Raw genomic sequence first — 22,360 nt, forward strand, 5'->3', positions numbered from 1 at the left:
AGTGAGTAAAAGGCCCCCCCCCCACCAGCCCCCGCCCCACCTCTCCTGTCTGTTTCCAATAAGACAACACAGCCTCAGACGTTGCTGAACTGACAGCTTTTTTCGACACTCAGGTGAGTTCACTGACACTGTAAAAAATTATAAATACTAACTTGCACTTGCATTAATTGTGCTGCTCAGGTTGCTATGGTGACAAGAATCAGGTTAACTCTGTATTGAACCTAACATTTCAAACTGCTAACTCCACACAAACAGGTTTCTCTGTAATAATGGTTAATAAGGAACAAAGGAGGAGGAAGGAAGAGACTTCAGGGAGAGGCCCCCGAGTCAAAAAGCCAAAATGTTGCATAAAAAATACGCCCAAAATAAATCAGTCAGGAGAGAAGACAGAAGACCTTAGTAAAGCAAGGTTGGCTCTGTGAGGATTTAGGCCTGCATTCCATCTGTTAGTGTTGGGTACAAATCTAATGCTTTAAAGAATTAGGAAAAAGGAAAAATAATTATAAATAAAACTATAAATAAAGTTTACATTTCTTGGCTTTACTACGATCCCCCACTCAATGGCTTCACACCCCGTGGAGGGGAGGTGCCCCCCACTTTAAGAACTGCTGTTCTAAGGCAACAAATTCCACAAATATAAAGGCAGGAAGGAACAAACAAGTACAACCACAGTATATCTACTCTTTCTAAGACAATTCTAGAAGAACATTATCAACAAAAGCTCCTCAAAATAAATTTAAAAAATTTAAATTAATTCCAACACGTTACTCTTCTTCTACAGTGAAACTGTTAACTAGATTATTTTTAAAGATACTCTCCAGGATCTGCGGGGAGAATCGGTTCTAAATTCATCAACAACTTCCAAATGGCAAGTCTTCTTCAGAACGATAGGAACTGGTGTAAAAATAAATGTGTAAAGTTCTTCTTCGTTGAGTGTTGACCTGGCGACAGATGACGTCTGTGTTTGAAGCCGACGTTCTCCTGTTGTGTCTCATGTCACTGAAGCAGGGGGCGGCAGAGACACGACTGCAGCTTCACTGAATTCATTATCACAATCAGGTAAAAATAAAACAAACTCAGACGACGGCTAAGCATCACGGCTCTTCTTCCTATCACCTGCTGAGAGCTACTGTCATCCAGATAATGGATGGTGAGAAGACAGACCTCAGTGTTTCTCAAAAGGTGGCAACAGAACTAAACTGGGTCGATGGGTTGTTTTAAGCATGACCCAAAATATGTGTAAAATATACAAAATTGTTATTGCAGTACCTAGTAGCAGATACTAGGGGTCACAGATTCCCCAGAGATATTACTGTAGTTGATTCCTGGACTGTTTTGGTCGAGTTAAGTCTAAAAGTAACAGGGAGGAACTGGTTTGGGAAATGTCCTATGTCTGAGGTTTCTTATCTTGGAAACCTCAGACTGATTCAGGTTTGGAATAGCTTAAATGTTATGGAGGTGCAGCCTAAGAAAATATTGATACACTAACTATTTCGTTTCACAATACTGTCTCGATATTCTACAACATTATTTACAATTAGCATGAAAATGGATGGATAGACAGATAGATGAAACAGTTTCATATTAAATTGTTTTAAAAAGTATGTAAGTATAAATCATCGTGCCTATCAAATTGCAGCATATCACAACATATTGTATCGTTGCCCCGGATTCTTGCCAACAGCAGCCTTGTTGTGGTGTGATGTCAGTGTGATGAGCTCATGAGTGGAGACGTTTGAGACAAACAATCAGTCAAACATCCAGTCAGGCAGCCAGGAATCAGAGTCCAGGTCCACAGGAGGATTCGCTGCTTCACCATCGTCCAACAGGCCAAAATTCACACGTTTTCACAGACACTAATGGACGCTCGGGGTTCTGTGTTAGGTTTGTTAGTTTTCTCCTGTGGAGAAGGAGCTTTCATCACCGGCTGAGGAGCACAAACAGCAAACGGCACCTGTCCACTGTCCACGGCTCAACTAAAGGATCAGGTCCACTTGAACATAGTAACGGAGAATAAACGCTGCTCTGCTGCGGCGTCAGCGTGAAGACGGGGACCCCCAGCTCACACTGGGACCATTACTGAGCCATGAATCAGTGTGTTTGGAAGAGGGGAAGACAGAAGAGCAAGCTGCAGATGAAAGCGGATGAGTTATTGGAGGAAAGATGAGACACGGAGGAGGAAACTGAGGAAGAAGTCAAACACTCACAGTGGAGAACGCCGTGCCAGAGTTGGCCGCGCTGCAGCGTTTCATCTGCTGAGCAACTGCTGGAGTATGTCTGAGCGCTACAGTTATCTGAGGGACAGTGGAGAAGGAGAGGACTGGCTCCGACTGGGAATTTGACTGGGATGTTCGGTTGGGATCAGAAGTGCATGTTGGGAAATGATGCAATTACAGACACCCTGCGAGGCATCTCTGATGGCAGTAGAGATTTGGAAAAATGAAGCAGGTCTCAACACGACCGAGCGGAAGAGAAGAAGAAACTGAACAGATCTGTTTTTGTCGTTCGAGTCAATATTTATCTGCCATATTTGGACGTACCAGAGTTTGAGAACCACTGCATTTTTACTAAAATCCCCAGGTCTCCCTCAGGACTAATGAAGTAATCGTTGATGTGTATCTTTGCAAACGCGGTCAGACAACATCATCAGCTGAGCAAAGGATTCTGAAATGTGAAACATGGGCATGTGTCTGGGTATTTTTCTCCAGAAAAATGTGACCAAAGTGATGGGGAGTATTCCCACATGGAGACGCTGAGGAGACGTCTGTCTGCAGTCGGCTGTAGAGTGACGAAGTAAAGTCTGAATCATGTTCCACTCAAGAGCCGTGACTGTGTGTGCAGACGGTATCCTGATCACACTGAGACACCAGCGAAGGATAGCTGCGGATACATCAACATACGACTGTGACACTGTTCACTCAACCACGTGGGTTCCTCCAGCCACGGGTTTGAAGCCACTAGGTGTCTCCACGTGACAACGCTGCTGCTGTGGTGTGTGTGTGTGTAATGTTTAGGGCTGTGTATTGGCAAGAATCTGGTGATACGATACGTATCACAATACAGGGAAACAATATGACATATTGTGTTATGCTGCAATACTACAGGGATGACTATATGTTGAGTTTTGCGGTTTTTTTCAACAATGTAACTGTAGTCAAACCGTCACAGTACAGACACAACGCTGTTCACATCAGGTCACTAACACTGGAACAGAGGGATCTACATTTGGAAAAGAAAAATAAAATGAACCAACACCAGGAATATTTGACTGGGAATAGTTAGTAAAAAATCAATACACTGATGGAGGATACTGATACAGTATTGTGAAACCAAATATCTCAATATTTCAGCCACTTCTAGTGATGTTAGCATTCAGTGTAGCCACAAACCAGTGATATTTGCTAATCTTTCAGGTGAAGCTCATTTAAAGCAAAGTTTTTTCCATATAAAATCGGATCAATAAAAGTGAACTGGCCCCATGAGAAAGACTCACACGATAAACGTTAATAACAACCAAAGACAATTGGCTGATATTGGTTCAACTTGAGGTTATCTTTAGGCTAATTACCTAACCGACAAAACTCCATCAATCCTTCAGACTCTTCTCATTAGACGCAGCTGGTGTGACACTGCAGACATGATGTGTCCACACATTTCACATCACCTGTGACAAACAATAATGGAATGCAGCTGCCGCAGCTCAAGTGGGGGAAATAAAATGACAATTCTATTCAGCCATTCAATCTCTAATTAGCATCTTCACATGTGTTACAGTACAGTGTGTGATGTGTCACACCCAGGTACGTCCTTCAACCTGCTGTGGTGTTTGTAAAGCTGCAATTATTTACCATGGAGAGGATCCAACGACAAACAGGTAGAGCAACTGGATATCAATCTCCCTCAACCAAGATTCAAAGAAGTCCAGTTCAGTGTGTCTGTGTGAGCATGTGTGTCACATGAAAAAGAAGAAAAGAAGAAGCTTTAATCCAATCATAAATATGGTGCAGGAGTAAAAAGTTTGTCTTGGGTTGAATATTGAAAACAGCTAAAAATGGACTAAAATAGTATCATTAATTAAAGTAACATAACGGCGATGGAAAATGTCACTTGACTTATGCCCCCCCCCCCCTCCTCCTTTGTATTATTTTGTAAATTCAGTCGGTGTATAAAGTCAGAAACAACTTCTGTTTTAACAGAGAAGAAAAACTCTGAGCCGCAGGGAGGCAGTTTCTAAGAACTCTACACAAAATATAAGGACTAAAGTTGTAAAGTCAGTTATTCTGTCTATATGAGTGGAGTTATGGTGACGGTGGTGGATCATCGTGTCATGTTCAGACTTGGTGCAACAGCAACAGTCGGCTAAACACACACACAGACACGTGTGAAACCGACACAAGAATAAAGCTCTGGATCTCTCTCACACTCACACTCACACACACACACACAGTGCAGGCGGTCTAACGGAAAAGAAGTTGTGCATAGTGTCTCCTAGTGGTCGAATTTAGCGCAGCAGGAAACTGAAAATACTGTACTCGGGACGCACAGAAAAAACTGTACACACGCAGGTTGGCAGTGAGTTTCCATGACTTTGGATTGGCCGGGACTGTGGTTCTAACTCTGAACATACATTTACAAACCAGACATTTTAACTGAAACTGACTGAAAGTGGAGTTATTGCTGTGCGTAAAAGCGCACAGATGCGTAAAGGCGCATGGCACCGCAGCACAAATACCACAACGTGTTAATCTGCTCTTCATGTCTTTTAGTGACACTATCTCGCTCTCTCTCTCTCCCTCCCTCTCTCTCTATCTTTCTCACTCTTTGGGGGCGGGTTCTCCTTCTCCCTCCTCCAGGTTTAAGTAGCTGCCCGCAGCAGAGCTCAGGCAGCATTCCGCAGCAGTTCTCCTCCACTGACTCCTCAGCTCTCTCTCTCTCTCACTCCTTCACCTCTCCGAGTCTGACTCGCAGGGAAAAACGTCTTTTATACCCGGGCTAAATTTAGGAGGGGGAGCTTGGTCTGGTCCGTGCGCAGCGTCCTCATCCTGGACGCGCTTCCTTCCTCTGGCCTGGCATTGGTCTGCGCTGAGCACAGAAGAATATTTAGAAGAACAACAGCAGCAGCTCTGCTCCAGACCGACGACTGCTCATGAATGAGAGCAAACGACAGAAGAAGAGCAGCTTCTCTGGACACTTCGCTTGTGTTTGATTCTAAACTGAAGAAAAAATATATTTTTTTCCTTTAGTTATTTTAAGGAACTTTTTTTTACTGATCTGAGTTAAAACAAGGAATGGAAATGGCCTTGAGTGGGACCATTTTACCATCAATATCTACGTTTTCCAACCAAAAGGAGAAATGCTGGGAACATGTAAGTTGACTTCTTTACTGTGAAAGTACTTGAATTACATTAGATAAACAGATGATTTAATGTTTGACTTGTTGAAATTGTTCTGTTGTTTCATTTAATTTAGACTTTGCAGTTTTTCTATGTTTTGTTTATTTTGTTTTGTTTTTTGACTTTTATTGTATTCTAAATCTTTATGCTGTCATTCCAGAGGTGGAAGGGCAACATGAGCAGCGTTGCCGCTGACCTGGACACCACCTGTCTGGGCAGAAAAGACGAAGAGGATCTGGATAAGTTCCTCGACCTCGAATTTATTCTGGCAAACACAACCGGTGCTGATGGAGCACCGGTGACGGGGGCTGGAGCAGAGTCCTACCGTCTCCAGGACGCAGGAGTGCCCGTATACCAGCAACAGCACAGCGGGATGAACAATTACTCCTCTGCCCCTGACATGAACTGCCCTCCTCCGCCCTACAACAGCCTGATGGCAGAGCTGCTCCGCTCCGATGTAGACACGAGTTTCCTCCCCGGGAACACTCCCGGTATCCAGGGCAGATTCCTCATCAGTTCCGCGCCTTTCCACGGCACTCAGGACTTATTATTCCCCGAGCATCAGGCCATCAAAGTGGAGCCCGTTTCCATGGACTCTTACGGACCCGTCATGGGTCTGGTTCCTCAGAGCTGCACTAAGATCAAGCAGGAGGGCAACGTTTCGTGCATGATGTCCTACGAGCAGCAGCCGCGCTTGGCCAACTCCCCGCAGGCGGCTGCACTTGGCAGCATGACACCGCCGCTCAGTCCCGACGACCTGATGAGCTCCGAGTGCCATCAGCAGCAGATGTGTGCCAACTCCACCTTCCAGCAGAGCTTCCACCCGCAGCAGCAGCACCGCAGCAGTGCGCCGCCCGGGTTCCCACACCCGCACACCGGGATACAGCTCCAGTTCCCCGCGGCGCCGCACCATCACCAGTTCCCCGGCATGTTCTCAGAAGACACGGGCATGGGTCTGCAGCAGCAGCAGCAGCAGCCGGGGGCGGCGCAGCGGCTCCTGCTCACTCCTCCATCCTCCCCGCTGGAGATGATGGACTCCAAACCTAAGAGAGGTCGCCGCTCCTGGCCCAGGAAACGGACTGCGACGCATACGTGCACTTTCACCGGCTGTGGGAAGACGTACACGAAAAGTTCGCACCTGAAGGCGCACCTGAGGACGCACACAGGTGAGACGCTGCCGCTGATACACCTGTTGTCACACCTGTCTTACTTTCACAAACCTAACTTGATGTAATGTATGCCAATATATTAACACAACTCTCATTTTTGTTTGGTTTCAGGGGAGAAACCATACCACTGCAGCTGGGAAGGTTGTGGCTGGAAGTTTGCGCGTTCTGACGAGCTAACGCGTCACTTTCGGAAGCACACTGGACACAGGCCATTCCAGTGTCACCTGTGTGAACGCGCATTCTCCAGATCTGACCACCTGGCCCTGCACATGAAAAGGCACATGTGAAGAATGTCCCGGAAGTGGAAAAAAAACAACAACTTGGACTTGGAAAAAAAAAGCCACGAAAAACTGAACTTTAACTTCCGGTATCAGCTATAAAACGATTCCTTGATGCAAATATAAAGATGCAAATTCCTATATAAGACAGTGCCCTCTAGTGGTACATAGCAGAATGAACTGCCTTAGACTACAACGAAGGAAGCCACTAGCCTGATGACTACACTGTAATGTGTTTACAGGTATATTTATAGGAATATTATGGTTTTTTATTGTTATTTTCAATCGGACCAAAGAGCATCACGACAAAATGCCTTAAAAAATATTCATGTTCAAGAAAAGTCAGACTATTTAAATGTTCACTCTGACACCAGACACAGCAGATACGACAGAAACAGACCAATCCTGTTCATTTTTGTGACTCTGTAGCTGGTACTACTTTTGTCGTTCGTAAAAACGACAGACAGAGGTTAAAAACATTCCACTCAACATGTCAGGCACATGCAGCCCAATCAACTGGAAACAGACAAAGAGCAATGATGTAAAAAGTGCTCTTTGGATGAACTTTGACCTTAGTGCCTTTATCATCACAGCTCATGTGTACCCTGGTCCTCACCTACCAACGACAATCGAACCACCGCTGTGTGTCGTATTGTAAAAGTGTAAACTGCACATGAAATAAGCTTCTTTAAGACAATGTTTTGTACTGAAGACAAACTGCCTTATGTTCGTCCTCTGTCTTCTTTGAAGGCTTGAACTGAATGTCACGGTGTCTGTCTGTCTGTCTGTTCGTCCGTCCGTCCGTCCGTATTCTCTGAAGTCAGGCTCTGATGTGGTAAACATGCTCGCCATCTCAACCACATCCTGATCGACAAAGGGCTAACAAAGTCTTTGGCAATAAGACAGATTGTTGTATTCTTTTCTTGTTTGTGTCTTGAAGAAATGTACTGCCTTGTAAATACATTTTATATATAATGTAAATAGTTTATTTTTAATGTACATATTAAACTAAAAGAACAACATGACCTTACTTGTATCCTGAGTGTTATTTGTTTTATTTGGTTAAAGCCAAACACACACACACTCACACACACACAAGGTATTCTAATTGGGGGTTTAGCCAAGCCAGAACTTTAACCATAGACAGTTCTAGTCCACCACACATTTACACCAACATTCACACCAAAGGTCAGCTTTGACTGAACTTTTAATCTAATCCTGCATGTTTATGGGCTGTGGGAGGAAGAGAATCTGGAGTAGAGACCAGTATTTATTTCTATTCCAGCTGAATCTTTATTTCTACTTCCTTTTTCTCAGCCTTTTCCCCATCTGCCTCCATCTCTACCAACAATCTCTCTGTCCTCCTCACTGAGTCCATGGACCTCTTCCTCTTCCTCCTCCTACCTAAGAGGTTAATCTTCAACATCTGTTGTTCAACATATTCATGTTTAAACATCCTAACAATATAAAAACCCAGCTCTTCTGCAGAGATCACAGGGGAAATGTCATAATATTCTTGAATGCAATCTACATTCCAGACTCAGAGTTTTATCTTTTCAGAGTTTTTTTTCTATCTATCTACATTCCAGGGATGCCAGGATGACAGGGAGGGTTTTTGTGCCACAGTAAAAAAAAAATTGAAATCTTGGAGAATAATCCTGCTCCAGATGTGTGGTGTGCAGGTGTGGCAGCAGGTGATCTGTCCACATGTATCTGGTCCACAGGGACCTGTTGTGGGACCTGTTGAGACCAGGTCTGCTCTGACCTACCAGCCTGGTCTGCAGCGTCAGACTCTCTGATTCTTTCCAGCTGGGACAGAGCGGCTGCCAGAGCAGCCGTGGCAGCTGCCTATAAATACAAACATTACACTGACATAATTACAGAGGCTGGATATAGATGTGAGTCTGTGTCAAGGGCACAGGGGCCAACCACAATGAGTGGGAGGGAGAGGGGGAGGGAGGAGGGGGAGAAGGAGAAGGAGGAAGAGAAAACCCTGCCTCAAATAAACTGAAAGAGAGCCGCAGAGGGGATGAAGGAGAGTTCATCAGGGAGCAACAAGGAGGAGGAGGAAGATGTGCTGGTAAGGACAAGTTTTTTTTCAGGACCCTCCTGGTGTGAAAAGGACTCGGTGTCTGGTCACTCACTGCTGCAGCCGACGTCAAACTCACACAAGTCTGCACACAAACCAAACATTTTTCTACAACCATCCTCCACATGGCTGCACTGTGGTCCAGCTCTTTGGTCGGTGGTCATGGCATTGAACCCTCGACCTTTCGGATGGCACTACATGAAATTCTATCAACCTATTCACACCAGCACATTCACACAGTGCATTCATTCACTTCAAGTACTCCACTTCAAACAAGAAGCTGCCAGAAAAAAAAACCAACACTTCACAAAGAGCATTGAACATAGTTCCAGAACGATGGAGGGTTCAAACCCCTGACATTCTGGTTGCTAGGCAACATCCTCAGGAGAGCAACTCAGTATTAAACGGTTAAACTAGTAACAATAACAATGATTATAATATTAAGAACATTTGTATTGTTACAGTAGTAGTAGCACTAGAAGTAGTAGTGTAACAGGAATACTACCACAGAAAATAAGGAAATACTACTACAGTACAACATCAACAGATGACAATAATAATAAATATGTATATATCTACAATATAATGAAATATATTGTATAACATAAATATACAATACAATAATGATATAATTATATACATATATACTATACCATAAGGAAAATTATATATATAATAAAGGCTATTTATCTTTTTTTACTTGTCTATATACTTAACCAATTCAGGCAAAAAGGTAGCACCACCTATAGGTGTATCTGCGAATGACATGTTTTCTCAATGGGTAAATTTCATCGTATTTAATTTTAAATCTCAGGGTTTATTGATTATTTTTAACATTTTTAAATGACTTTTCAGCCGCTTCTGTTTGAGAATCTTCACTACCTCTTTATTTAACAGTCACACACCCGTGTGTGTGTGTGTGTGTGTGTGTGTGTGCGTGCGTCGTGTCTACGGTGGCATTATGCCTAAAACTGTGGTGAAAAAACAGGAACTTGCCCTGCTCCTATTATTAGAAACTCAAGTCAAGTGAAAAATTATACATTTTCATTTCACTTTTTCTGCTTGGTACAGGAGCGTGGGAAAGTGCAGCCTACAGGTGCTGAGGATGGGTTACAAACTATAAAAAAAAGATTAATTAAAAAAAAATACAAAGTCAAGTGTCAACTGGTGTTGAGCTGTGTTACATCATTAACCAAAACTGAATGGAAACCCTTCCATCCTCAGGTTAGGATCTAGAACCTGAAACACTGCACTGTAACTGCAGGTCCATCAGCTGGCTCAGGAAGTCGGACTGTTTAGATTCTCCTGAACTTGATTTAAACAGCACCTTATCACAGAGGACCAACAAACACTTCTGATTCCCACAAACCAATTCTGGGATACGACATAGAAGGAAACATCTTCCAATAAGGGAAATTCTCAGAGCTTCTAAAGAAACATCCTCCTTTCCTTTGAAAAAACATCTTACCTGGACACAGTCCAAGAACTACAGGTGCTTGGCTCTGCTACAGGACGATTGGAATTCCTTGTGTGGGAAGAGGATGCCATCTACTGGGGATAGCTTGACACTCCTGCTGGAATGCAGATCAAGAACAGCGTATGTAATACACTTGTTTCTTAAACAGGAGGGTATATTTACTTTAACTTTTGATTTGTCTTCTTTTTCTTAGCAGTAAAAAAAAGTTTGTTGATTCTTCTTTACAGAGTCGTGTGGGGTCCTGGAGCCAGCCCCAAGGGGTCAGACCCTGGACAGTTCTCCAGTCCATCACATGGTCTCTTACAGAGACAAAGACAAACCATTCAGTCACATTCACACCTGTGGTAAACTCTGAGTAAATGACTTACCTCATCCTGCATGTTTCTGGACTGTGTGGACTGATCTGTGGCAACATCTGGGTCATGACTGTAATGTACATACATATACATCAATGGGGGCATTTTTATGTATGTGTCTATACTATATGGACATATACTGTAAATACAGTACACATATACACATTTATATACATATATACACACATTTTATATGCAGCATTTCTGCTTATTGAAGTATTTTTTATTTAGAATACCTAAAACGGCAGACCTGTTTTGTTTTGCATTTAATATTATGTGGGTTGCTGACCTGATGCTGGACCATACAGCTCCACAGGGAAGAGGAACTGTTCAGTCAGGGCAGACGGAGGTGAAAAATGTCCCCAAACGGTGGCTGGAAAACATCAATGTTGTTGATAACGAGCTGCTGGTTGTTGACATTTCAAATACTCATAAAAGATGAAAAAGCTACAAAATGTAACAATGGTACATGTTCACACCTGCATAAAAAAATAATGTAATATTTCATACATGTTGGTTTTCTTCTGACAGAAGTTCTTCAGTAGGCTTCTATCAGTGGATGATGAACATGTGCACATTTATGTTGCTCCAGCAGTGGTACACCACCAGTCTCCACCTACAGCACCTGGGGTCAGGACAGAGCAGTCAGAGGTATTTATTGAAGAGAATCAGTGTTGGGGTAAAACCACATGCTCCCTCCTGGTCTATCTGTGACCCACATTCCCAGCAAAAAAAAAAAAAAAAAAAAAAAATCAATTTTCATTTCCTCCTCTCCATTACTGTTGGGCAAACACAAAGCTTCAAGGAATTTCCTGTTATTCCATATGGTGTCAGTTAGCATATGCTAACTTAGCAAAGAGCTTGGGTTTCAGCTGATACATCCACAAAGGTTTACTGTGTTTGCACAGCACCTACTTCAGTCCACACAGCTGTATCCTTGAACTGTGGTTCAGTGTGTTTCACTGCACGCTGACTCCGTCTGTGAGGACACAGTTTTCTCCCTGCAGCCTGTTCAGAAGATCTGAGTTTGAAACAGCCTCAACAACCAGCCTGTCAAAGTAGCTGTGTCTGTGGCTCAATATGGAGCCTTTTAGATTTTAGGAGTTGCTATTTTGAAAAGAGTGATTCATTACAAGGTTGTCGTCTGATTTTGACTGTTTCTCCAGGTCGTTCTTAAAGTAATGGGCAGGACACCTGCACACTTGATTTCTCTTTTACCCCAAAAACATCAGTTACCACCGGAGGCAGCAGCAGCCCGCTGTTTTAACTGAAATGTTTATTCTATTAAACAGTACAGACCATGTGGAGAATCAGGGTTTCAAAATAAAAGCAGCATCTCTGTCTTCTCTCAGCTATAGTAGTGTAAGTGTCACACATAATCACGTTTTCTCACCTTGTATGGGACAATTGTAATCCACGGAATTCTATACAGACTGTATTTACACAATGTATACTTATAAACACTGCTGTGAAATATTTCAATGTGAGGAACAGAAAAAAAAGAAAAAAGAGCAAAATGTAAAATCATGCGTTTTAGTCAGTACGGACACAATTAAATATGAATTAAATCAACATTAAAAAATAATCTTGTTAATCCTAATAATTTCACTTATGTCTCCACATTGTTGCCAATAAAAAAAAAATTTTAAAAAAAGACTCCATCTGGACTGTGTGATATTAAGGAGTGAATTTAAAAAGACTCCAACATCTGGACTGTGTGATATTAAGGAGTGATAGGTTAGTTTGTGGCAGCAGGTGCATAAATAAACATTTTGTAAAAAATAAAAACATGTACAGGTTTGTTTTTTTTTTTACACAGAACAACAATTAAAAACACACAAAAAACATTGTCTATTGCACAATGGAGGTATCAGGATGACAAATACAGTATGAGTCATGGTACCAGAGTAAAAGCTCATCAATCTGAGCAGCAGCACAGCAACAACTAAGGCAGGCGGAGGTCAAACAGGGGTCGTATGGAGTTTTAGGGGGTAATGATAAGGGGAAAAAAAGTCTGTAATTTGTTTTGATTTGTGGACCTGGGAATGTGGATTTTTGTTTTGGAATGACGTTGTTTTGAATAGAAGAAAAAAACAGACATCAATAAAACCAGAGTTTAGTGGCTGTAGCCTCAACCTCAGTGGTCTGAGAAAGAAGGAGAATCACTGTGGAGTCTTCACTGTATATTATCCACATATGTAATTTGGCACAGTGGGTTTTTTCCAGTTACAGCCCTTCTGAATTATCTGTGCACCAGCTTGCCGTTACGTATCTTCAAGAAATCTCAGTATTTCAAACATGATGAAAAAACATTTCCTCCACACCATGGCCGTCACTTTGTTTTTTCAGCCTGAATGCGGTATTGATTCAAGAGTGAAATCCCTACAGCTGAGATTGTCTAAAGGAGTTTTTTGATGGAGCACTTTAAAAGAAAAAAAGAAAAAAAAAGTAAATTACAGCATCTGAAAACACTGGAGCAGAAAAGCAAAAGTAAATAAACAAAATAATGGCAAATTTATAGCAATATAACACTGATGTAACAATGGCAGCTACAGATACAGCAATGTGGAAAAAGTCCTCAGCAGGTGGACACGTTCCATCTCTCCCTCCGAGCAGTCTTTCCTTTGTCTTTTACAGGTGTACAAGCAAACGCCAACTAATATGTACACACATCTGCAAAAAACTGTATGTCAGTGACAGGGATGTAATGATACACTGAACTCACCATACCAATCACAAGCTTTTTTCAGATCACAATTTTGACTGATACAGAACGCATCGTTACATCCCTAGTCATTAAAATACATGATTGGTGTACTGTATGTCTACAGGAACTTTAAAAAAAAAAGAAAAGAAAAAGAAAAAAACAACAACAAGCAAGAAGCAGACAAGTTTGCTGTCTTCAATGAAATCAAAACAATGACACATGAACAACGCCACTCAAACTGGTAGGATTGGGATCTTTTTGACTATTTTCAGGACTTCAGGAAGGTTTGTGCTGTGCACAGCTTAGAAGGTGAAGCTCACTCTGTACCACGGTCAACCTTCTCCAGCACAAACACAGCAAGTCAAAACTACAGCACAGTCAATCATACATGATATGTAAACATGACCAAAATAATAATAATAAACACACAGCAGGTAGAGGCAATCTGCAGGACTGGACATCAGCATTAGCTTCCACTTCAGGGACACATCAGTCTATTTCGGGGAGAGTTCACATTCATGTCCAGGGGAGGAGCTGCAAAACGTGTGGACCCGACGACAGGGAGACAAATAAAGTTAAGTGTCTCAGTCCAGCATGTGGTCCTACTCGGTACCAACATGGCTTTTCACATTTAAACCATTTTCAAATGGTTATAACAGCTACACAGGCAAGAGAACAAGGCTACACAGGTATAGCTCGGACCCAGGGATCAGGATTTGATCCTGACTATCTGGTTCTTTTGCAAGATTTCAAACTGTAGCTGCTTCAAAATGACAACTGCTGTTTTGTCTCCTCCCCATGAAGGACCATGCTGTCAGAAAGATGCTTAAACTTTTCCCTTATAATAATTATGGTCAGGAGGATGTGTGTGCTCTCAGCACAAATTATAACACTGAAAATATGTGTGTGACATATCAAGGACACACAAAATATAGACAAATATATATAAACACAACTAACTTTGAACAAATCTGAAAAAAGGACAATAAAAATATTTTGTTGAGCAGAACAACTCAAACCATGGGACAGGCTTCAAGTAAAAGGGAAAAGTCACAGGAAGTCATGGTGAGTGGTTCAGTTGCAGTTGGAGCTTCGAGCTACGACGATTGACAATAAACATATTATTAATAATATACTTTTTTCACAGATATTTACTCTCCAGCCTCAGCGAGTCAGATTCCAGTTCAGTACTTGGTCTGTAGAGCACAGCAACTGACAAAAAGTCAACTGAAAATATGACACAATAATTAAAAGAAAAAAAACACACACTAAGGTGAGTGTGAAACAAAGAGATGACATTAAAACAAATTAAATCCTCACTTCTTAAACAACAAGGTCAAAGGTAGCAAAAATAATTCACCCATCTTCTGTGTTGAATACAGTGACATCACAGCAGAGTCGGGTCAGTGGTTGAGGAGAAGCTTAGTTTAGATCTACAGTATATACTCTAAACTGGACAGACAGAGAGAGAGAAAGAGAGGGAGGGACAGAGAGAGACTGAGAGAGGGGGCAAAGGTCATCACCAAAAAAAAAAACCTGTCTTCACGACCCTTGTTCTAATAAAGATTCTGTACAACTGTCGGTCGGCAAGAGCTCGGTCTCACCTGACAGGTCAAAGTCACACTACAGTCAGCCATGATGTCACTGAAGCTGTGAATACAGACAAACACAGACTCCTGCTGTGGTCAAACACCAAGTACAAGACGGTGCCAACGTCTTACACCAAAACTAAACATATGCATCTGCATATAGTTTTTTTTGTTTGTTTTGTTTTTTTAATCTGTAGCGAAGTTTTACATCTGTACAGATATATTAAATGAAACAAAAACATATCTGTCCCAGGTGTCAAATACAAACAGAACAGAGAGAAGAAGAAAATCTGTCCAAACTATGAAATTATTTTTATCAGACCTTAACCTGAGATGGTCACAGTCTGCACCAATCTGTACCTTTAGGGATGAGCCCTAAGGTTTTAACCACACTTTCATTTCAACCATGGATTTAGTGCAGTTCACTCAAACTACTGATGATTTTAGATGCAGGATATATGGGTGAAACTATTGGAGTCCTGTGAATACTTCAATTAAAGTAAAACCAATTCACTTGTCTGTTAAACAAAAAATGTCAGACTCAATGTAAAACTCTAGGAAGGACAAGGTTAAAAAACTAAAGATAAACTTATAAAACTAAATAATGGCTATTAGTCTTTAGTTTCTGTTTGTCATCGATTGTTGCTGAATTTAAGAAAATCTAGTGTCGGTTTAAGACCTTTACACGGCATTGTACAGTAATCAAAGTCAATGTCAGACGAAGAGATTAAAATTATTCTTATAAGAAAAAGCAAATATAAAAATCTGGGTTTAGTGAAGAAGAGAGGCAAAGGTTATGAGGTTTCTTCTCAACTGGCTCTGGATAAAAAGGAAACAAATCTCCAACATTCTTCTGTTTTCACATTTGGCTCGACTCTTGTACTGTTCTATAAAACAGATCTGATCCAAACACTGACCGTGTCAGTGTCACAGTGAGATAAATTTTTTATAGACAAAACCCTCTAGCTTTGTCTGCGCTGCTCTGTTTTGCTTTTTAACAGAAGTTGGAAATAAAACCCAGTTTACTCATTTAGAAATGGCTGAAAGAGGCTGAAAAAAATAGATTTGTACACAGGTTAGATTTGTTGAAGAAAGGAAATTAAAATTAAAATAAAGGATAAAAAATAAAAGTCCAGAAAATGAGTCATGAATTGTCAGGACATGTGTTCTGTCTTTTTCAGTCTGGTCAGTGCAGTGTATTCACACAATACCTGGGAGTTCTCTGTCCTTTTTCATCTTCTTCAGTGTTCCAGAGAAGACTTCTCAGTTCATGCTTACTTTTGTTTTTGAGGGTTTTTTTTCTTCTAAATGTCAAGTCCTTCTGCTCCTTGCTTACCGAGTCACTGAGTGTCTGTGTGTGAGGTGTCAAAGGTCAGCCGTCCCTCCTGTGTGTTGGCCCGGACGACCCGGTCATGCGTTGGACATCTCGGCCTTGCTCAGGGCGATGGCCAGCTCCAGGTCCTCCTGCTCCTGCTGCCGAAGCCTCTTCAGCCGCTCACGTTCTGCTCGCTCACTCTCCCTCTTGGCCCACTCCAGCTGCTGAGCTTCGTTTCCAAACTATAGAAAGACACAGGGAACGAGAACGGAATCTGCAACGCTGCAAACTACAGACATAATTTTGGATGCCTCAACCTAAAGGTTAATTTTTGTCAAATTCAAATGAAAGGTCAATAAAAAAAAGTGAAAACCGAGCAGGACTTCTGCACCGGATTTTATTCATCATGATTCCAGTCAAATACTGGCTTCACCGTTAGAGATATTGAGCAGAAACAAGTCTGTAAGTCAAAGCACTCTAACCATACACCTGACATTGTGACATATTGGTTTCCAATAGTTGTGTAAGAAAATTTTTTTTTCTAAAATATGTTGAAAATCACTGAGATCAGTTTTGTAAATGCTGACTCATTATTTTAATCGTGTGGTTTTCTTACCTTGACTTTTTCAGGTCCTGTCAGAGAGGTGGATTACAGAACAGATGTTATAAAAAAAACACAATAACCAAATATCTAGTCTACATCACAGGATATCACTGCACACAGTCCACAGTTTCGCCGTCTCAGCCTCTGTCTTCAACTACTGCTCAGTTCTTTGATTTGTGTTTGTAAAATGCAGTGTAGTTAGTGTAGTTAGTGATTTTTTGGAGGCTAATAAAACAGTTAATGTACTGACATTGAAATTTATGTTTTTGGCCAATCAGAGCAACAAGTCGTGGACGTGTGAAACTGAAGTATCAGCGAAGCTCCAGAAAAGACAAAGGACACAGATTAAGAGTTAAAGCTGTCACTTTCATTTATGTTTCATATGTTTTTTGGAGACAAATGATTATACATTATATATATTTTTTAAATTAGTTCCTTATTCATTCCACGATGGGGACATTTAAAACCCAATTCATAAATTGTGAAAAAGAAGAAAGTGACAGCCCTAGAAGTAACAGTAGGAAAGATAACAGATTTGAAACAAGAGGAATAACAGATGTGATGCTGTCATTAGGAGTTTGTTGGGGAAGAATTCTTTCATGTTTTAATTGGGCTGTCAAACACACTTGTTAATCACTTAATTCACTGAAGCCCACTGGTCTAAAAAATATCTAAACTCCCATGTGTTTGTGGAGGCTTCAACTTCAGACCCGGCTTGTTTCAGAGCAGCCCAACTGAGATCAGGACAGTCAGTAAGTGTACGATTGACAAGTTGATTGACACAACTGTCCAATGGATTGTGAGGGTCTAGTTGATTGACAACTGTCCAATGGATTGTGAGGGTCTATTAAATAACCATTTTAATTAATCTTGATTAAAAGTGATTAATTCACAGCCACCCTGAGATTAATTGGATTGAAAAATTCAGTCATTTTGAAGTGTTGAGCTGATGACCATGTGTTTAAAATCATAAAGATGGCCAGCATAGCATCAGCAGGATATTGGCTCATGCACCACATCTTGATAAATGGTTAACGGGCAATGAGGCCAATCAGCACACCATCGTGTTAAAAAGAAGAAGCTGAAACCATCATGAAGTAAAAATGTCAGCCATTTCTGCCTCTCTCTGCTGCAGCTGACCGGACATCTGCTGCAGTGTTTGCTGTGAAAACAGCAGAAAGTGCTGATCTGATGAAAACACCTTCACATTCAGCAGCTTTGATAGAACAGATGGGACAACATAAATAATATTGTATGACATAAAATATGTGAAAATATTATTTTCTAAATGCTGTGGGAAATGTGAGAAAATGAGGTTTTTTTTAACACCAGTTCATGGCTTATCAGAGCTGAGAATGACTTAGTGATATTTTTCTACAAAATACAGTCAGTTCTTTTGAGGGAATGTGAATGTGTTAGGATGGTGCAGAGTGATGAATAACCGATAAGTAAGTGGTCTTAGGTGAGTAACAGAAAACTGATGAACTATGGATGTTCTGACTTTTCTGGTTTCAGTGAAGATAAATATTTTACTTGCAATATATCTATTTGTATTTTAATTTATTGTAATAAAGAATTGTGCTAGAGTAATAAATACACATTAGAAAACAGCCATGGCACTAACATAATTGTATAATACTGGTTTGAACTCCATCATTGTTGCAGAGGTCAGGTGTGTGTATAGAGCGAGAGAAAACATGTATTTTATGAGACCTATGTTATGTACAGTATGTACTAAAGGCCATTGAACCTAACAATTGAGTGCAGTTTATGCACCATGAGGATTTAAATCAATGAAATCCTGCAGGTGTCTGATTCTAAGCTCACAGTATTTACATTATATTTTAAACTAAATATTACCAGATGGTGATCAGGACATCCCTAGTACCAACACAAAGAGCATGCACATGCAAACACACACAGACAGACTCAGAAGCTGAGCACTGAGAAGTGATACTGTGGGTTTTTGTTAAATGAGCAGCAGCTGCGGTCACTTTTCTGAACCACCACTAAATGAGTCACCCTCAATGCACAGATAGAGGGGGATGATCTGTAGAGTCCTGGATTATAAAGAGGGTTTACATCCATCAACCTGTGATTCTCTTCATCCACAGCTCGTTGTACTGCTGATGTTAGGGGGAAAAAAAATCATTTGTGACTTCTGTCAAAACTCACACTTATCTTCCTGTCAACACTAACGCACTGACCACAAAAGGGCGGGCACCACTTCCTGCCGATGATAACAGTCATGCTGCAGTTCTGCCACCTACACAGCTTTAACACTGAACTGTTCTCAACGCAGGGATGTAAAAACTGTACTATTACAGTGCTGGTCTTTATTGTTGCCCAAACCACTGCTGCCATCTGACCAACAATAAATGTTCAATCCCTGCGTAACCTGACATTCTCATGTAACAGCATTGTGTGTTTACTATGCTAAGAGTTTTTCATTAATCAAATTGTTTAAAAAATCTCTTAATATATCATCGTGCCTATAGCAACGCAGTATATCGTATTGTTGCCCCTGTATCGTGATACGTATTGTATCACCAGATTCTTGCCAATATACAACCCAACACTCTATATAGCCTAGCAGTGTACAATCCACAGTACTGCACTTTAAAGTCTTCAACCTTACACGGTTAAGATACAGCAGCATCTCCCTCACAAAGCAAGGTAAAAATTATTGACGAAAATATTCACTGCATGGAGCAAATAATTCTTCATCATTTTGTTTTTTCTAATACAATATGTTTTAGCCCAAGTATTGTACTTAAAAAGTACTTGGAAAAGACACAAAACTATCTGGCTGAACTGGTCCAACTAAACAGCGGTCCCCTACGTGAACATCCCAACTGTGAGCTAGGACAGAAAGACAGCTGATCTGAACTCATTAAAAAATGGTGATTGAGATTTTAGTGTTAATTAAGAAATGAAAGAGCAATGTGCATTAGTAGCTCCAATAGTGTTAGGGACCCAAATGGATTTATACATGGGCCCTACAGGATTTGTCTTTTTACAGACAGAGGACAGTTTTCGCAGTCAAACCCATGCCTGACTGTGTTACTGAAGTAGATCCATGAGAGGCCCACATGAATACAGTGGCTGCAATTAGTAAAACACAACTAAAAACAGAGTGGGCTGGCAAGTAGAGTGCTGTGTCAGCAATTTATAGTTGACCTACCCATATATTTATTTTAAACCTAAAACTTTGAGCAGAGGTTTCCATCAGACCTTAGGATGGATGATTTTTTGTAAACATATTAAAACATGGCAAAAATAAGTTCAGGGATTTTAGAGTAACTACATCAGAAGAGTGAATGAACTTTTGGTAGCTGGTACCAAGAGGCTCCATACTGGTTGAAGACTGCATTCTGACAATTGGTGTTGGGAAACCTGCCTAGTCTGCCATGTGTTTTCTAACTTGGGCTGAACCATAAATATACTGTCATGAAACTGTACATCCACTCTGACCCACAGTATCACCCATCTCAACTTACAGAACTGAAGTCTGCAAAACCATCTGTAGAGTCTGTGGGGTCGTTACTTGATGTCAATGAGGGAGCGAAAGGGTCTTTGCCACTGAAGGGGTCTGCCAAGCCCTTTTTACTTTGAAACGGGTCGATGGCTTCACCACCAAATGGCTGGAAAGGGTCGCATGGTTTGGAGGAGTCAGCTGAGCCGGACATGTGCACAGGTGTTGTTTTGCCTTAGGAGATAAAAACAAAAAACATATTAACCATAGAGGAAAAAACTTTCATTCCACTGTTCGCTAAAACAAGTTAGTGATGAATCTGGTCACAGTAGGAAAACTGCACTGACTTAAAATGTTTTTCTTTGTGCAGTTTTGAGGCCAATGATGTGAACGTGTCAACATGATCAACAACAGAAGGACAATTTACACCAAGACTTTGCCATATATATAATCGTACCGTTGCCCCTGTATTGTGATACATATCTTTTCACCCACTTCTTGCAAATATACACCCCTACTTTATTGTGACTTTGAGTGCCTTGAGGGCAGTTTTCACTGAGTCTCTTCTAATGTGTCCCTGTGACCCTGGTGACCTTTAGAAAGCAAAAACTGCAAGTTACTTTTTCGCTGACAGGAAATTTAAAACAACAAAAGGAACATCCTAGGTCAATTTTCCCACAGCTCTTGCGGAGGATGTGAACAGAATAAGAACGTGTTAGAAGATATTCACAAATCTTGTGAGTCATCAGTGCAGTTCCCATGAGTAATTCTCACCTCATTGACACTAAAGTTAAACCTCGGTAACAAATTCAGATCTGAAGGAAACCGTACGGGTATCTAAGACCTGTTGATTCTCACATATTGCCCACATTCCCTGGTTTCCTTCTGCGATCACCTCAAAGTTACCAAACAAGGGCTTAAGAGCTGCACGAGTTTCAGGTCAGCATGCTGCAAAAGAATCCATTCTCAGGCTTTTATTTAAAGTTTCACAAAGAGCTGGTGTAGGGAGAGAAAAAAAAATGTTTACTGCAAAAGCAAAATACCCAAACCAAAAGCGATACTCTACAAAGCCACAGAACAGGTTCAAGGAAGGAGTTTCCTGGTAAATCACTTGGTTTGGGTTCTGCCCACAGTACCAACTGTTGGTTCACCTACTTACCAACTGCACAAACACACCACTGAAATCACAAACACTCATAACAAACAAGTCCTGCAGAAAGATTTTATAAGATTGAGCAGGCAGGCCATTGATAAAAGACACAAGAAAAACAAACATGTTGTAATAATTTTGCTATTTTTTGAAAAAATCCATATCAGAGGTTAACTTTAAATACAGACTAGGGTTGTAAGAAAATATCAATACACCAAAATGACCATTCAAATATTCCTGGTGTTGGTTCATATTTTTTTCCATTTCTTTCTTCTTTAGTGATTCCAAATGTAGATCCCTCTGTTCCAATGTTAGTGACCTGATGTGAAGATGGAACAACATTGTGTCTTTACTGTGATGACAGTTTGACTACAGTTCCACTGTTAAAAAAGTCATTATAGCGCTGTGCCTATAGTATCGCAGTATATCACAATACATCGCATCGTCAGGTTCTTGCCAATACACACCCCTTATAAGGACTGTTAATTTTGAACAGCATTCAAACCTATTCGGTAACAGTGCTGATCATGGAGGTATTCTATTGAAGAAATTAACATAAAAAATATATATTTAAAATTGCTCAGTTATTTGGAGATCCAACTATAACACCACACTTATCCAGGTAGGTAGTTATTTCAGGGAGTTTACAGGGAGTTTAAGGATGAGGCGGGCAGATGACCGTGGGAACATTAAGTGATCATCCCACTCGTGTAAAGGTGTCAAACCACAGGACCAGTCCAACTTTAGTCATACATCAT

General features: G+C 41.0%; 2 protein-coding genes and 1 long non-coding RNA gene across 15 annotated transcripts in view; 2 read left to right on the plus strand and 1 right to left on the minus strand.

Annotated features, from left to right (window-relative positions):
- eps15l1a (epidermal growth factor receptor pathway substrate 15-like 1a) overlaps positions 1 to 22,360 on the minus strand; it is a 54,777-nt gene that overhangs the window by 17,029 nt on the left and 15,388 nt on the right. For 7 of the 13 annotated variants that reach the window (XM_025065991.1, XM_025065994.1, XM_025065986.1 and 4 more), the window contains 6 exons: positions 20,478 to 20,686; positions 16,395 to 16,615; positions 11,273 to 11,387; positions 11,052 to 11,135; positions 10,775 to 10,832; positions 10,398 to 10,503 (listed from right to left, as the gene is read on the minus strand). In XM_025065991.1, the coding sequence (XP_024921759.1) occupies positions 16,469 to 16,615; positions 20,478 to 20,686 (356 nt within the window). In that variant the 3' untranslated portion in view covers positions 10,398 to 10,503; positions 10,775 to 10,832; positions 11,052 to 11,135; positions 11,273 to 11,387; positions 16,395 to 16,468. Of the gene's footprint in view, positions 1 to 10,397; positions 10,504 to 10,774; positions 10,833 to 11,051; positions 11,136 to 11,241; positions 11,388 to 12,994; positions 16,616 to 16,989; positions 17,007 to 20,468; positions 20,687 to 22,360 lie in introns of those variants that run through there. The other 6 variants (XM_008338443.3, XM_025065972.1, XM_025065968.1 and 3 more) reach the window with 6 other exon arrangements.
- On the plus strand, positions 4,870 to 7,865 carry LOC103399823 (Krueppel-like factor 2). Its single transcript, XM_008338440.3, has 3 exons — positions 4,870 to 5,366; positions 5,554 to 6,559; positions 6,674 to 7,865. The coding sequence occupies exons 1-3, from the start codon at positions 5,289 to 5,291 to the stop codon at positions 6,847 to 6,849; spliced, it is 1,260 nt and encodes a 419-aa protein (XP_008336662.1). The 5' UTR covers positions 4,870 to 5,288; the 3' UTR covers positions 6,850 to 7,865.
- On the plus strand, positions 10,419 to 10,719 carry LOC112488682 (uncharacterized). Its single transcript, XR_003053024.1, has 2 exons — positions 10,419 to 10,526; positions 10,634 to 10,719. It is a non-coding gene; the product is annotated as an uncharacterized LOC112488682 (long non-coding RNA).

The sequence above is a fragment of the Cynoglossus semilaevis genome, chromosome 2 (assembly GCF_000523025.1).
Source record: "Cynoglossus semilaevis isolate Cse_v1.0 chromosome 2, Cse_v1.0, whole genome shotgun sequence".
Lineage (NCBI taxonomy): Eukaryota > Metazoa > Chordata > Actinopteri > Pleuronectiformes > Cynoglossidae > Cynoglossus > Cynoglossus semilaevis.

What these genes read in the sequence shown, in the direction of transcription:
- LOC103399823 (XM_008338440.3), top strand. Translation starts at nt 5,289, where the DNA reads ATGGAAATGGCCTTGAGTGGGACCATTTTACCATCAATATCTACGTTT. An exon ending in AGGAGAAATGCTGGGAACAT is followed by an intron (nt 5,367 to 5,553) that starts GTAAGTTGACTT and finishes CTGTCATTCCAG; the next exon opens with AGGTGGAAGGGCAACATGAG. An exon ending in GCACCTGAGGACGCACACAG is followed by an intron (nt 6,560 to 6,673) that starts GTGAGACGCTGC and finishes GTTTGGTTTCAG; the next exon opens with GGGAGAAACCATACCACTGC.